Raw genomic sequence first — 15,532 nt, 5'->3', positions numbered from 1 at the left:
TGTGATAATGCTCTAACAATGTGTGATGCTGAAAAAGACTTGGGATTTAAGGAAGATTTCGCACTAAAAGCGAAGACCCAATTGTATGTGGAAGACAAAAGCAAAAGCACGTCTTTCATGCATGAGCAAGACTTACAACACTAACTCTCGTTGCAGCATTAGTAGGACCTGTTCTGAAATAATACCTTCAGTTCTCATGTTTATAGAAATATTCAGCTTAGAAATGCTGAAAGCTTGAAAGGGTTGGCTAAGCAATTGCATCTGAGAGACATGGAATCTCAATTTAATTTATCAAAGAGAACACTGAGATGTAGTCGAATGATCAAGTAGTTTGTGGCTCCTTTACATTCAATTCATGGGAGCTCAGACTAGTATAATATAATACCTGAAGAATGTCTAGCAATTATTTATACAGATAATTCAATATCCAGAGTTCTAGGCTGGACTTTTTTTTTTTTAATATTGCTTCTGGTTATATGAAGTATTTCTTTTCACCTTCATTCTATTTCCCAGCACACATAAGAGTGTCTGCCCATGACTAGGGGGAAAGAGCTAAATTGGAAATATCAAAGACTGAAACGAAGACCAGGGAAACAAACCATGCGCAAGTCAGCAGCTGTTTTGGCATTAAGAGAATGCGCATTTCCTTTTGATCTGTTTTGTGCATTTTTAATATAAGATGGTTAAACAAGTACATTTTATTTTGTCCATGGACTAATAAAGGTCCCACTGGAAAGCTTATTGACTCATGCAGATCGTTTGCTCTTTTTAAGTGGGATGTTACACCCTTGGTAGCTTATTTCAAAATCTGGCTTCTCTTCTTGCCAAACCTGTATCAGAGAAATGGATAGTTTTCAGAAGCTAATTTTTCACATGGAGTCGCAAGCCTTTCCCTTAAACAAAAACTGACTCACATCTACATTTTTAAGAGTGATGCCGTATGTCAAAAATCACAGAGGTCTATTTTGAAATAAATAAGTACCAGGAATGGATATAGAAACCACAGTGTATATAAACTACTCTGGCTGTCTATCATTTGGTACAACTGGACTGCGGTGCCGGAGGACCTTAGGCAACTCAAGTGTCTGTAGGCACCAGTATATTGGCAACTGAACATAACCAGGCTACCTGCTGAGGAGAAAGCTGTGATCTGTGCTGGTCTGTTCCCATGCCTACAGCAGCCAAGGTCTGGCTGCCTGCTGGATGGATCAATACAAGCTCATAAACTTTACCACTCCTCTAAAATTCAGTGCAAACCTGTGTGAATTAGGTTGGTGGAGATTTAGTTTAAACTTCACCTTATAGTCTTAAACAGCTGTCAAAAGCCACAAGGAATTTCTGGAAGAAAGAAAGATTACCTATGTTAAGGGGGAACTTATCAGTATGACTTTGCAGGGAAAAATCATTCTTTGCATAAATCGCATGTGTAAGCGATACATGATAGAAATCGGGGGGTTTATTCATCCTTCTTCTCTATTTAATCAGTTTCTTATGTAGGATTAAAAAATAAGCAGATGATTAGACAGAGAATTTCATAACGAGTTACCTTGTGATCTGATTTTTAATTAATTTGGAAACTGGGATTGAGGCAGTTTGTAGTAGAGCAAAAATAGAGTTGTGTATGGTACGTTCCTGGCAGAACGAGGGCTGGCAACCACTGCAGAAAGCTTCCCTTCAGCATAGTTTCCATGAATCTGTATTGCTGGTTTTCATTAAGGAGCTTTAGAGTTCTCTTGTGTGTTCTTCCAAAATGTCAAGCTTTTATTAAGGTTAGTCTGTACAATTGTGTTTCACAGAAAGTACATGTTGATTTTTGTACTGCAGGCATCAGATCTGCTATCGGAAGCAAGTAGTGAAAGGACCTGGTTAGGAAGCCCTAGAAGTGAGCTGAGAACATGAGGAGGAATCATGACCAAAGCTTGGGCCGAGATCTGGTTCATTTTGATAAGACAGTGAATCTCTACCTCAGTTTCCCAGTTTCTACATGCCAAGGCTTACCTAATGTTTATGAAGCATCCAGGAGAACTGCAAAAAGCGACAAGTGGCAGAGGAGAGCTGCAACAAATAGCAGGTGTGGATTTATTGTGCATGGGGGAACTCTCAGGTGGGTAGAGAGTTACCTACTTCAGGAGCTGCTCTGCCTCTCCCACCCAATACAGGGAAATAAAAGGTCAGAAAACACAGAGCTGGGCTTTTTCTGTCTGGCAAGCAATCGTGGGACGCTGCGTTGTTTAGATGAGGAGCAGGTCCTCTGCATCTGATGTTCAGAAGGGAATTAATTCTTTCAAGCTGAAAGCTCAAGAAAAGGCAAAAGTGATGTACCAGCTTCTTCCTTGCTCTCTTTGTTCTTCAATCTTCATTATTCACGTAGGACTCCAGATGTCTTAAACTTCAGTATGTATGTTGCATGTTTTTCTAGGTGGAGTTAGCGACCCTGGGACTTGTTCTCTTCATTAGTAAACACATTCATTCTAACCTGATTCCTATCTGCTGTGAAACCACTTTATATATTATTACTGTCCACAGATCCCAGGTGTCTCCGTGATACTGCCAGACTAAGGCTGAGCCTTCCAAGTTGATTATTTTTTCTGGAATAATAGTAGCAAGAGATTTTATCTGTGAAATGCCTGCATACAGAGATCTGGCACAATGCTCTTGGTTCTGAGAAACAAGGTAAAGTGCATTTTCATGTAAACACTAAGTGGTTTTGCAAACCACGCGAAATGCACAGATAAGGAACTAGAAAAGTATTACAGGAAGTGTCGGGGATCATTTCTCTTTTACTTTTTAAAAAAACCCTTTACTACAAATCTTTCTTGTCAGTCTTCCCATCAAAGTGTAACTAAACATACTTTGCTAGAAAAGAATATTTTCTATTTTTCCTTGCTATCTCCAGCCTGGTTACATTGTTCCGAGATTTACAGTGACTGTTTCACACATAAAAACTTTTCCTCTTTCTTAGAACATTAATTTCCTAATGTTTTTCATTTTGTTTATTAATATGAAGTTCTACCTTATCTCAACAGATCTAATAGGAACAGGGTTTCTTGTTCTTTTCCATTCTGGTGTTCCCTGACACGCCTGGCCCCATAGTAGTCCTTAAAAAGCATCTCAAGTCTCTGCCAGTTGTTCTAGCCCTGTCATGTTCTTTGTCCCTCCTTTGAATTCATCCATGGCTGTGGTCCACAGGGCCATGAAATTGTCCCCAGACCTGAAGACTGAACTTGCTGTCACCTCTCTGTCTTCTGTCACACGCACATGCCTTATCCTTCCCTTTTGCTCCGCATCTGCCACGGGTCATAAGTCTCAACAGAGAGCTTGGTGGGCACACCCTACAGAGACAGGAGCTGCGAAGGGGCAAAAGAGGCACAGAGCAATGGAAAGAAGATGAAAGTATTTCTTAGTTTTTCTGGTCGCCAGGAGAAGTTGTCCTACTGTCTCTCATCTCCAAATTCATGGTCTGAGCAACATCACAGTGCAGCTACTTGTTCTTCAATGCATAGCTCCAGTTCTGCCTCCTGTATCTTCATCTCACTCTGCCTTCCTGAGCCACTTAAATGGCTATTGTCGCCACTGTACCAAAAAACTTCACGAACCTTAATGTATTTACTCTCATAGGACTTCTGATATATGGGAGTTTTAACACTTCTGTTTACATAGGAAGTGCCTGATGTCAAGTAGGAAATCTGTGGCAGAACTGATGACCCCCTTGTCCCAAAAGCCAGACTAATCGAGACCAAACCATGGGTGCAGCGTCCTCCCCCTGTGCAGCTGACCACAATCTCCCAACACTGGCTGCATAAGGATGCTTTTCCCCTGCTGTGCCCCAAGGATAAGCACCCTTCCCAAGGTCATCCTTGGGCACAGCTCCCCACACTGCTCGGGCAAGGCATGAGGAGCTGCCTGTGGCTCAGCCATCCTGCTCCCCAGCTGGCCCCGACTCCAGCACACCCATGGTCTGCGGAGGTCTCCTAGTGTACATTATGCTTTTTCTCCCATTGCGCTGTAACTTGGCGTAGCACCACCTGATTACTCGCCAGCACAACGCCAAACAATTTTCTTTCTATAGCACTTTCAGTTAAAGGCTTTCCGTTATGGACACTGATGTGTATATTTCTCATGGCAAGGGTGCACTGCACAAGCCCAGATTTTTTAAGGGTTTTTTTTACTTTTCTGGAAGGGATTGTAATAGTATAAAGTGCAGTAGAGAATATAGTAAAAGCATCCAAAGGTCCTCCATATTGCAATAAAATTGCAAAATTCCCACTGGGATTCATTGATGATAGAGAGATATGTCTCCAAGAGGAGATTCTCTGAAGCTAAAATCAGAGTTAGGTCCTGAACCATCTTTTGGTGCCTCTTGAACATTTTCTTAAGCAAAGGGAAACAAAATATAAGGCTGAAAATGTATCAGGAAAAAAAAAAGTCTCTTTGCTACTGAACAAGAGCATCCACTGTGATTGTTTTGATATTTTATTCTTATTTAGTATGCTTGATATTGTGTCATACCTATGATTTAAATTATTAGTGTCAGTTTCTACATTTTCTCATAGAAAATAGTCCTTAACTCTTTAATGCCATTATATTCTGATTGTAATTAAAGATTTTCTTCTTTTATTATTACTTGAAGTGCTAAGTATTATTAACAACATATCATATCTCAGTAATCTCAGATGTTAGCTTTTGTTTCCATAACAAATTGATTTATGAAAAAAATTTATTTTGAGGCATGCAGTTTTGTTTGGAAATATGGAGAATTATATATACCAATATATAAATAGCACGATACCTGTGAAACACCAAGAGAATAAACTGTTTTCAAGTTTTTTGGGGTTCTTTTTGGAGAACTTTCTCCTATTCAGAGAGGAAACAAAATGTTTGCGTTTTTTAACCTCCGCATGGTAGTGGGGAGATGCCCAGGCTCCAGTGGCCGGGTCCCTGCCCTCTCCAGGCTCAGCAGCAGCATGTGCTAAAGAAACTGTTGTGGGTTGAGATGGCATTCTTCTTTTTTAATTACTGAGTCAGAGGAACAGTCTGAGTGAGGTTTTAATAACCACTATTTGCAGCTACAGAATGGCCGTACAGTTATTAACAGGCAGAAGGCTGGGTGGATTTATTTATATTTTTTTTTAATTCCTAAATTTCATTTTTTACCTGAGGAATCTTGAGTCTTAAGTTAATTTAAAGGTTGATGTAAAACTGCCCCCTTCAGAGGCAGCTGATGCTTGGAGAGCTGGAACTTCAGACATAATTCATCAATAAAACTAAAGTAGGGATTTGAGGTAGCGTAACAAGCTAGGAAAAAAAGAATGGAGCTTTTTTATAAATCATAACTCAACTTGGCTATATAAGTAGTTTTCTTATAAAAGTTAATGAAAATGTCTATTGTGTATTCCAGGAAAATGAGTATGTGCAATAATTATGCGTGCTTCTGTCTACTTTGCAATTATTATGCCCTTTGAAATAACATATTTCAGGGAACTGAAAAAATAAAGAACAAAGGCCCCTTGCAGCAGGGTCCATATATTGCTTTATGGGAATACATTGGTTCAGAATCAAATTGTCTGTTCTAGTTTACATATATATTTTATACCTGAAGTATTAAGATGTCGGGGAAAAATTCTTAGTCTTTCTGTAAGTGAGGATTAAAGAACTCTTGTTCTTTTTTTTTGTGCTTTTTTTTTTAACAACTGAGGCCAAAGTAAATGATGGCAGAAAGTTTTTCCCCACTACACTGCAGTGTCAGTTTTCGGTGGGGGTGAGTGTGGTCCAACAGCAAATTGCAATAAGCCTCATTTCAGTAGGTATTACTAGAGAGACTTAGAGGGTTAGGACAAATTCAAAGATTACAGTCTGCACAGTGTAAAGAAGATGCTTTGTGTGTCTCAATTTTATTTTAATTATGAAAATTGAGACATTTTTCTGAAGTGACGGGTTAGGTCAGAACTGACTGGTGGCCCTTATCTCATCTTCTGTCCTTCCCTCTGTCTTCTGCTTCCGTCCACTCTTCAAATTTGTGTACAGCAGTGAACCACGCTAGTAAAAATGGTTATAGACAGTTGCTGGAACTGAAGTGCATATTCCTGAAATTATGACGTCAGTTTTTTCCTTAATTACTGTACCTCTCCTAACTTAATTGAATTCAAAATGCTTTCTGGAAAGGCCTGTCTCTCTCCATAATTATATAGGTATCTCTAGGGTGACTACGTTATTAATATTGATAGGATTATTTGGGGACATTGTCTGGGTATTGGGAGATCCTCATTTATAAGGCTCTGGAGCCTTCTTACAAAACTAATGAGGTCCAGAATAAAACTGTTCTTGGGAGGACATTTATTTCTTTTCTTGACATTTTGTACCTCTCCAAGATCCCAATTAAATAAAAAATAAAAAAATAACAACCAAAAGAACCTTACAAAACATGTCCAAGGATGAAATGAAATTCTGTATTTATGTCCGTCGTACCCTTCCAAAATAGAAGTTCTCGGAGTTATAAATACAATTAAATAAAATTATGGGAAAAGCTTCACCAAATCTGCGCATGAACTACATTTAAAAATGAACTTGCAGATGTATCATTTTCCAAAAAGTTATTTTCCTCTTCCAAGGAGAAACGGCCTTGCTTGTATTTCATCATATCAATGTTTTAAATAGAAACACTTTGTTCATTAGCCAGACTATTCTGGGAAGGTATAGAGTTAATGCTTTGATAAATTTAAATTTGAAAACCAATTACTAAATCTGTAGTGAGCTGGTATTTTCAATTCCTGTAACACAGTAATCAAAACTTCCTAAAGAAACTTATGTGTTGATTTTTTTAAAGGAAATACTGATTTTCTTACAAACAAGTAAAACTTCAGCCTTGTCTTTACATAGCCTGTTGGTTGGCACAATTAAGCAGTAGGGCAGATTCTAATAAAAAGGTCTTAGTAAAACTAAAAATGTAAAACTTCGTGTTTTTTTAGATTTATTTCTCTTCTCTAAAAAGTCTGTGGTTATATACCTAGGGCAATTTGAAAATATATTATCTTGTACTTTGGTCTTATCAGGCCTTTTAAATTAGCAAAAGAACAGAAGTCCATCGTGAGAAAGGGGATTGTTAGAAATTGGCTAAGTAACACATGAATTATTACAAAATAGTTTATTTTTTTCACAGGATGGTATCTGTATTTTTCTCTCACCTTTATCTATGGTATTCTTTTGGAGTATTACCAGCCTTTAGTAGTACTGTTACTTAGTCCTCCATACGAATAAGCAGATACGTGTCGGGGTTGCTAAGCATAGGAAAGATGTGTCACTGCCTATGTAAAATTAAAAATCATGTTCCAGTTTTCAAAACTGAATTTTTACTTTGATTAGTTCAGCTTTTGTCTCACCAACCATAGGCCACCCCAAAGAAGGCAGAATGACGCAAGGGCAGGAAGGAGAGCTGATCTTCAGGCTTTTTCTGAAAAAAATCAGACTGGGGAGCCAAAAATGGAGACGGCCAAAATCACTAGTCACTTTGGGAAGCTTTTCTTTCAGCACATCATGCTAAGGGAATAATTTGTTCCTTAGCGCTTCCCTGCAGTTGTCCAGTCACACAGGAGACTGGCAAGCGCCGGTGCACGTGTCCGGCAGATGGATTTCACAGCTGCTTCCAGGGCACAGAAGTAAATCAAGGGTGGCAAAACACTCAGCAATACTTGCATAAACCCTGGAAACACTCACGAAAGGTGGTTGGCCCATACATAGGTACTTGGGGTAGTACCCCACAGAAGGGTGCCTACATGAAGTTTTACACCCAGCAAGCTCTTAAGTACCTACTTTCTTCATGGAGAGCATTCCTGCAGGGGAGCTCTGTAGCTTATGTCATCCCATCTCATTACCTTTGCGACTGGCAGAAGCCACCAGAAGGATTTTACTTATGCGGGTCCCTTTGTCTCGACTGTAAAACAATGTGGTTTCCTGCCCTGAGTCCCCTTCTGGAAAAGAGTTTGTGTTTCTCAAGTGAGCTCGAAATGCCATCTAGAATCAGACTGTGCTTGCAGGCCAGGCTGGAACATAACCCGGCTTTTATATTAATGCCCTCAGGGCCTGAAATGGCATTAATTTAAATTGCAGAGAGGCATATCAGCGTGATAGTTGTGGATCATAAAGCATACTTGTTTTACAATAGCCCCCTGAGGTGGCAACCAGGGCTTCCGTGTGCTAAACACACATGCCCACCTGCGGTGAGAGCCCACAAGAGCTGCCCATCGGCAGGGAGAGGCAGGAGCAGGTACCGGCACAAGTAGCAACAGCATCACCGCATGCTTTTATTCTATTGCGCAGTTCAAAGGGACAAAATAAACCAGTAACCCTAATAGGCACTCTAACTAGATTTGTATGAAAATGAGAGAAAGCTAGGAAGGCTGGAGAAGGGGCTGCTGGGGAACTCTACACGCACTGCAGTTACACCTAATGCCTCTTCGGCTAGCATGGCCTCAGCACTCAGAGCTGCTTTCTGACCCTCCTCTCTGCCCAGCCAAGGAGCTGCGAGGTGTCCTCGGGCTCTCAGGTGAGTCACTCGCCGATCCTCGCCCCGGCGTGTTACCAACATTGGCCGTAGGGCTCCCAGCTGGAGGAGCAGCCCACCATGGTGGCCTCAGGGGTGGTGTGCTGATGAAAGTTATCCTCAGCATAGGTGTGGCTGAGTATAGGTGAATAACCGGCAAAGCGTAAATTCGCCCTGACCTCTTATCTCCTCTCTTAACCTCCAGCTTCCCAAACGAGAGCCTTGTCCTATGGGCTGGGGTTTAACAGCGTAAACGCCAGCCTGGTTAGGGATAGAGCTCCAGGTTCAGACCCTGAACGGCTGAACATGCCGCGTGGACACAACTGCGTGTTGTTTAGGTTTCCATCTGGTCGGGTATCACCCCAAAGCAGACAGCAGTAAGCAAGCATGTGCAGAGTCTTTCCCAAGGAGCAACTCTGTGCCAAACTAAATTACCATCAGTTGTCATTTAAATGGGAGTAAGCTTCACTGATTATTTCTTGCATATTCCTTCAGAGTGAAACCAGATGTTCTTCAGCCCATGTTATAAACCTGCAACACACCTTTAAAGGCAGGCAAGAAAATTCTCGCAAGAAAATTCTCACAAGAAAAAGGATATTGAGTCTTGTTAGTGAATTGCTTTATCTGAAAAACCATGTCTGTTAATGGTGATGGGAGTACCTTTCTCAATCAGAAAACATCTCCCAAGCTGTTAGACACGCCAATATGCAAATTGCCATTCCAGCAATATTAATATTGCCCCAGCATGAGTCAAGCTTTTGTTGTTGTTTTTAAAAAGGAACAGTAACTTCCCCTCAGGAAAACTGCTCTGAATCACTGTTGAGGTTTGGGCGAGTGTTTTAATAGAATGATTTTCTGGATTTAATTATTTTAGTTTTACTTGCTTGCTACCTTCACATTTCTTGTCGCGGCACGTTTTCAGCCTACAGGAATCTGGGTTGCAGTGATATATTAGACTTTAGAAGGAAGCAAGTCGCTCTATCTAAATCATCTGAGGAATTCTTTTTGGTTATCCAGTCTGTTTGAAATTATCAGGACGTCTCCTTTTCCTCCCAGTTTGTAAGACCCTGAAGCATTAGCATCCCTGCCTGTATATGTGTTGCTTCCTGCTAAAGGAATATTTATAGCATTTCTGACCTTGGAATGAACTTTTACGAATCAATAACAGCAAAGTGGAAGGAGGGTCAGCAGCAGTTTTCCTCTTGTCTGAGTGGAGCCAGCGTTAGGCTTGGAATACCTAAAATATATTAGGAACTACCATAATCACATTTATGCAGTGTTTTCGCAGGAAATTTGCAGATGTCTTCAGCGCTGTCATGTAACTGCTATCTGAAGGATACAATACAAGGCCAGAGATAACGGTGTCATTAATGGGGTTTTAAGTTGTTGTGCATCAATTTTTACATGGCAGAACTACTACAAGAGGCCTTAAGACCCAGTGTTGAAGGACAATTTTCTTGACAATATTTTGCCACGAGGACAGTGTAAGTGGATTAGAAACCCTTCTCATTAATGACTTGCTGCAACTGAAACACCATTAATTTCTTCCCACTTCAGATTACAGAAATAAAATAGACACAGTCACCCCTAGGTGTGTGACCACAAGCAGCCATATGAGATGGTTCGAGGCAAGGTTTGTCAGTTCGGAGTCATTACCCCTACAACCCTACAACTCAAATATTATAAAGGACATTTTTGAATTCCTCAGATTTCTGAAGCTCCTTCCAAAATCAAGATGTTCCCATAATGAATTAGGCATCTCAATGCTGTTTTCTGCCTCCAAACATAGAGGAGGAAACCAGTCTTTGAAATATCCCTTCATTTCGCTGCCTAAAAGTGAAGTTCCTAACTTAAATCCTTTCCTTCTCCAGAGCTGGAACCTCTGTAAAGTGCTTCTTGTGCTCTCTTTTACCTACCGAGGGATCCTGGCTGACTAGTTCAGATTGTAACTGTAAATTAGAAGCCTAAATTCCGGATGCATCAAGTTAAGTGAGATGAATCCCATTGCTAGGGGTGAGAGTAATAGGTCTCACAGAGTGAGAGATCTACCTTGTAATTAGAGAGAATTTTTTTCAGTCAGGACTGCCCCTCATGCCTTTCCATAGAGGTAGCAAAGCAAGGTCTTGCTCTTTGCTGGAGCCTTCTGGTGCTGCAGGAATACACAGGGCTCCTGTTTGCAAATGCAGTGGTGTTATTCTGAAAATCCCTCTCATAATAGCTCCATTTTTCCCTAGTATTTTTCTGATTGAGTGAATGGAGAGACAATGAGACAAACCTTCACAAATTTCAATAAACTTTTGATAGCGACTGAAAAGAGTTGTTTTCTTAAGTTTCTTTTTCTATGTCCATATTGTCTGAAGATTGTGTCTACTCGTTCAGCCAGCCTTACAAATATGCCTAAAAATACAGGGAAAATAAAACAAATTTAGTGAAGTTTAACAGCTTCTGTTTGAGCAAAAGTTGTGAAGTCAAAAGTATTTTAAAAGTCAGGAAATTAAGATTTTTTTTATGGATGCTATCATACTTACTATTATTATCATTAGGTTTCTGAAGAAGAACAAAGGAAAAGGCATTTCCACACAAGTTCTATGTGAATTGTTAGTGTCAACTTCGAATTTCCTTGTTTTTTCCTAGTTTATAAAACACCCTTAATATAGAATTGTTTTGTCTGAGAATAAATCCTGTGTTTATTCAAATTCTTAGATTCATAATATTAAAGAATGATGTACTGCCTCTCTCCACATACCTGTTTTCCTCTTTTTGCTTCTTTTTTTATTTCTTTCAAGGACCAATGTAGTGCACCATATACATCTTCAGCGCTCTTAAACATAAAGCTCCCTGGTCATTTCACTGTTCTCCAAAATGTGCATTCCAGCTTTCAGCAGTCTCTAACCACGTGAAGTTTACTCCGTCTTAGTCCTCTTCCTAACACATTTTAAGTACTTCAAAAAAATTCCAAAAAGCAGGAGAAAAACTGAAGTCCTGATGTTACGCTTAAGTCCGATCGAAGTACTGTACTGGCTTCTAACCCCTCAGTCTGTAGCATAAAAAATAAGATGTGTTTGATTGAGACTGAATAACAAAATCACCCTTTTGTTTTACCACTTCAATAGACAGAAGACATGAATATTAATATTTCTGATGAAATTCTAGTTCTTCGGTTCACTAAGGCTAGTATTTTGGCTTCAGCAAGAAGCTAAAGTTAGTTCATCTGGCGACAGCACATGGATCTGAATGAGCAATAGGGTTACATGGACACCAGGACAGATCTTGCTGCTTTGGGACCAGCTAGAAATGAAGCCTATGGCACAGTTCGATGATGACCGGGGGAGTTTCAAGCTTCTATTGATTTTTCCAATTCACTGACAACTGCCAGTGTGGATTTATGCCAGTGTGGATTACACCACCAGCCAGCAATATTGTCCTCTCATCATTTCTTCAAGACTGAATAATAAGTGGAACTGCTCATTGTTTGTGCTGATCCAAGGCTGGAGAATCCCCATAAGAGCTACCTCAGCCTGTTCTGTTGTATTTTTATCAGTGTTTAAACGCAGTAGATAATTTGTCTGTGGGGAAAGGTACATGCTGTCTCTTACAGTCTGTCTTATCTCATGGTTCCACCTTACATCTGTAGCAGCTCCTCCATCAGTCTGGTCCACGTGGTTTCCTGCCTTCCTGCAGTGTTTGGGAGGCAAAGCCTATGGCTTTGATTCCTCAGCTCTTCTGTAGCCCTTGCAGACGATGCTCAGCTGCTTCTTTTCTCACAAAAGCCTGCCTACCCCCAGCTACCAAACACCTTGACCGAACCCACTGTCAGTACCAGGACTCGAGCCAGACACTGGAGCTGGTTTAATGTCAAAATAGACCATGGTCTCCAAGCTGTGCACAGGCAGCTTCTGACGCGTCTCACAAATACAGGAGCGTGGGCTGTTCTCACTAACAACGAGTGATTTTGCTTGGTGATTTCAGAGAATGACGAGGAGCAGGAGGCTCTGCTATCGCTGGACAAGCCCGGCTGGTATTCCCAAGGCAACGCTATCCAGCTTTATGAACTACTGAAGAAGATGACTGGCAAGCTGGATCCCAAGGTATAAGTGAGAGTAAATCTGTCTGAAAATACCCTGTTTCAGTCTAAAATTCTCCAGACAAGCTTTCATTAAAGCTATTGACGCGATCAGTCACAATTTTTGTTGTGGTTATGCTTGCTGTTGTTTAACAGCCTGCAGTCCAGCACTGGAAGCAGCATATAAGTCTTCTTGTCGGTAGAATATGTAAACTCTGGATGTTTTATTCTGTGCATGGTCATGCATTTTGGCAGCTTGGAGGAGAATCAGATTGTCATCAGGAAATAAGCAATCTCCCCGAGGAAACAGACCAAATAGATTAAAAGGTGGCATCAGTGAAAACTAGGATCGTGTTGTTTGAGTTACAGGTCTGGATGGGTGAAAATGCCACTGAAGATGGTGGGAGCACGTTTTTCCTAGTGGGTAACTACCCCCTGGGCACAGAAGGGTTCTGAGTCATCGAGAGATGCTCCGTGTTCTCCCTTGTTTCCAAAGCTGTCCATAATTCGTTCCCATTGTTTAGGGTATTTTCTTGGTAGTCTTTTCCACTGCTTTCTGGCAGGCTATTTCTGTCCATCGAAAATCTCAGCGGTGTCCCGCATGCCGGTCCCAGCCGGGCATCCCTGTGCAATGCCCCTGGAGGGTGAGAGCGAGGAGGGTGTGCGGGGCCAGCCTTTTCCTTACGGAGCTGGTTGAAGATAAAACCCCAAACTGTGACATTAATAAGATCTCTGTGTGTCATGGCCAACTGTAAACACGGAGGAATTTTTATTAGGTTGTTTTAAAGCTCTTTTTCTCTCTCTGTGAAATACAGTTTGCTTGTGTTTTCCTCATATACAATGAACTTTTAATTTGCTGCTTCCCTCGTAGGTTGTTTATTTTGGTGACAGCATGCACTCAGATATTTTCCCAGCACATCACTATAGCAACTGGGAAACTGTCTTCATCCTAGAGGAACTTCTAGGGGACAAAGTTACGGTGCCTGCGGAGACTGAATCTGAGCCCTTGGAGAAGAAAGGAAAATATGAGGTAAGGGTTCCTTGCAGATGTTTCCTGGAACATAAGAAAGTTACAAAGAAGCCTCATGCCACCTGTGCTGAGAATGAGCCTGCTTATCTTACCAGGCTGCTGGCAGCATCAGCATCCCTCACAGATGTACCCTCCTGGCCACACCGGGAGGTGCCGTCCTGCCCCAGCTCAGCATTGCATGGGTGACGCAGAGCCTCTACCCGCAGCTAAATTCCAGACCTCAGAAAAAGAGCTGTATGTGCAGTCCCTTAAACAAAAACCGTAGTTGTCTTTTCAGTTACAAGAACCTGCCCTGCGTCCTACACGGAGAAATTTCATGGCTGCTTATCGCAAGTCCATCACCTGAACTCTGCCAAGTTCATGATGTTTCCCTGCGTGTCACGGACAACTCTAAACACGGAGGAATTTTTATTAGATTGTTTTAAAGCTCTCTTTCTCTCTCCATGAAATACAGTTTGCTTGCGCTTTCCTGATACACAAAGAACTTTTAATTTGCTGCTTCCCTCATAGGTTGTTTATTTCAGTGGCAGCTGTGCTCAGATAAGAGGGACTGTTTCAACGTCTGGTCCCATGCAGACTACTGATAGTTACCTCAGATAAATAATGCCATTTCCAGGTTGCTCGCAGCTGGGAAGGAGGGCCTCAGCACAACTGCCTCACTTCAGTTCCCTCACAGAAGGTGGAAGGTTACTATGGTTTATCTTTCTCTCCGCTGCCGAAGAACAAAGTAGACAGGGAATGGCGCTCCGATAGCCAAGGCGGCAGCGTTGAACCTCCAGCATGTCCTATGAAGGAGCTACACTGCAGCTTCACCCTCCGTTTGCAGTGTTTCTTCTTTTCTTATATTTCTAAATAAATAGGTCATTTTCTTCTAATTGCAGAGAGAGAGAGATATAGGCTTTTTGCACTTTGCTTTGAAAAGCACTTAAGCTTTTTTTTCTTTAATAATTACTCTTTGTGATTAAAAAGTTAACTTACTGATAGGAAGTTTTTTTGTGGGGTGCTTTTATACTAGAGATGTTTTTAATCTGACTAAGGAGAATTTTAAAAGCCCCTGTTTTTTATGGAGAAAAGGATATCTTCAATGGGACTAAAACAATATAGATGTAACATAGACGTATCTAATATTTTTCCTCACTATCCTCATTTCTAATCTAAGCTCAGACAAAGACATATCAGTCACTGAAATAAAGAAATGTAATCATGAATGTGTAGGCTTTTTCCTGAGTTGTAGAAAACAAAAATTAAGATACACAAACTCAGGTCTCCTATCAAGAAAAATGTGTTTCTCAGTAAGGGGTGGGGAGGTGGGGTGGGGGTGTGTGAAGGAAGAGGGAGTAGTAGTGCTACATAGGTTAATATAATTTGATTTAATTAGTAAATGCTATAAAAATAACTCATTCTCCTACATAAATTTGTCCATTCTCTGACTGGAGACTCTGCTCCATTGCTGCACAGAACTTCCATCTCTGTAAGGTTTAGGAGTTTTTATTCAACCATGGTTTCTTAAGCATGTTCAATATATGGTTTTAAAGCACATCTTTTTAAAAAGACACTCAGAAATAGTTTTATTTTTTTTCTCTGGAAGTACAAAGAAAAATTTATTGAGGGATGTGTTTCTAAGCCCTCGATGATGATTTTGTTTTGTCTTGTTGCGATACCTCTGGTCGACTGCCCACAAGATCCATCTTCTCTATCGCTGCAGTTATCAAGCAGGAGATTGAGACTTTTAGACAGGTGCCCGACATTTCACTAACACTGTAGCATTCCTCATAAGAGATTGCAGTATCTCGGGGAGACACCACCCCTGCCACGCACAACCCCTGTTCAGTTTACATCCGCTACCAGTGACAGCAAGCAAGCAAGGGAGAAATGAATTGCATTGATTAAAGGAACCTGAACC

At 40.9% G+C, this 15,532-nt stretch overlaps 1 protein-coding gene across 1 annotated transcript in view; it reads left to right on the top strand.

Moving 5' to 3' along the window:
* The window catches only part of NT5DC1 (5'-nucleotidase domain containing 1), a 153,524-nt gene that overhangs the window by 117,821 nt on the left and 20,171 nt on the right, over positions 1-15,532 (top strand). The window contains exons 9-10 of the mRNA XM_054194857.1: positions 12,506-12,624; positions 13,471-13,629. Of these exons, the coding sequence (XP_054050832.1) occupies positions 12,506-12,624; positions 13,471-13,629 (278 nt within the window). The remainder of the gene's footprint in view (positions 1-12,505; positions 12,625-13,470; positions 13,630-15,532) is intronic.

The sequence above is a fragment of the Rissa tridactyla genome, chromosome 3 (genome assembly GCF_028500815.1).
Source record: "Rissa tridactyla isolate bRisTri1 chromosome 3, bRisTri1.patW.cur.20221130, whole genome shotgun sequence".
Lineage (NCBI taxonomy): Eukaryota > Metazoa > Chordata > Aves > Charadriiformes > Laridae > Rissa > Rissa tridactyla.
The sequence above is the reverse complement of the archived record's forward strand: the minus strand, read 5'-3'. Positions and strand labels throughout refer to the sequence as shown.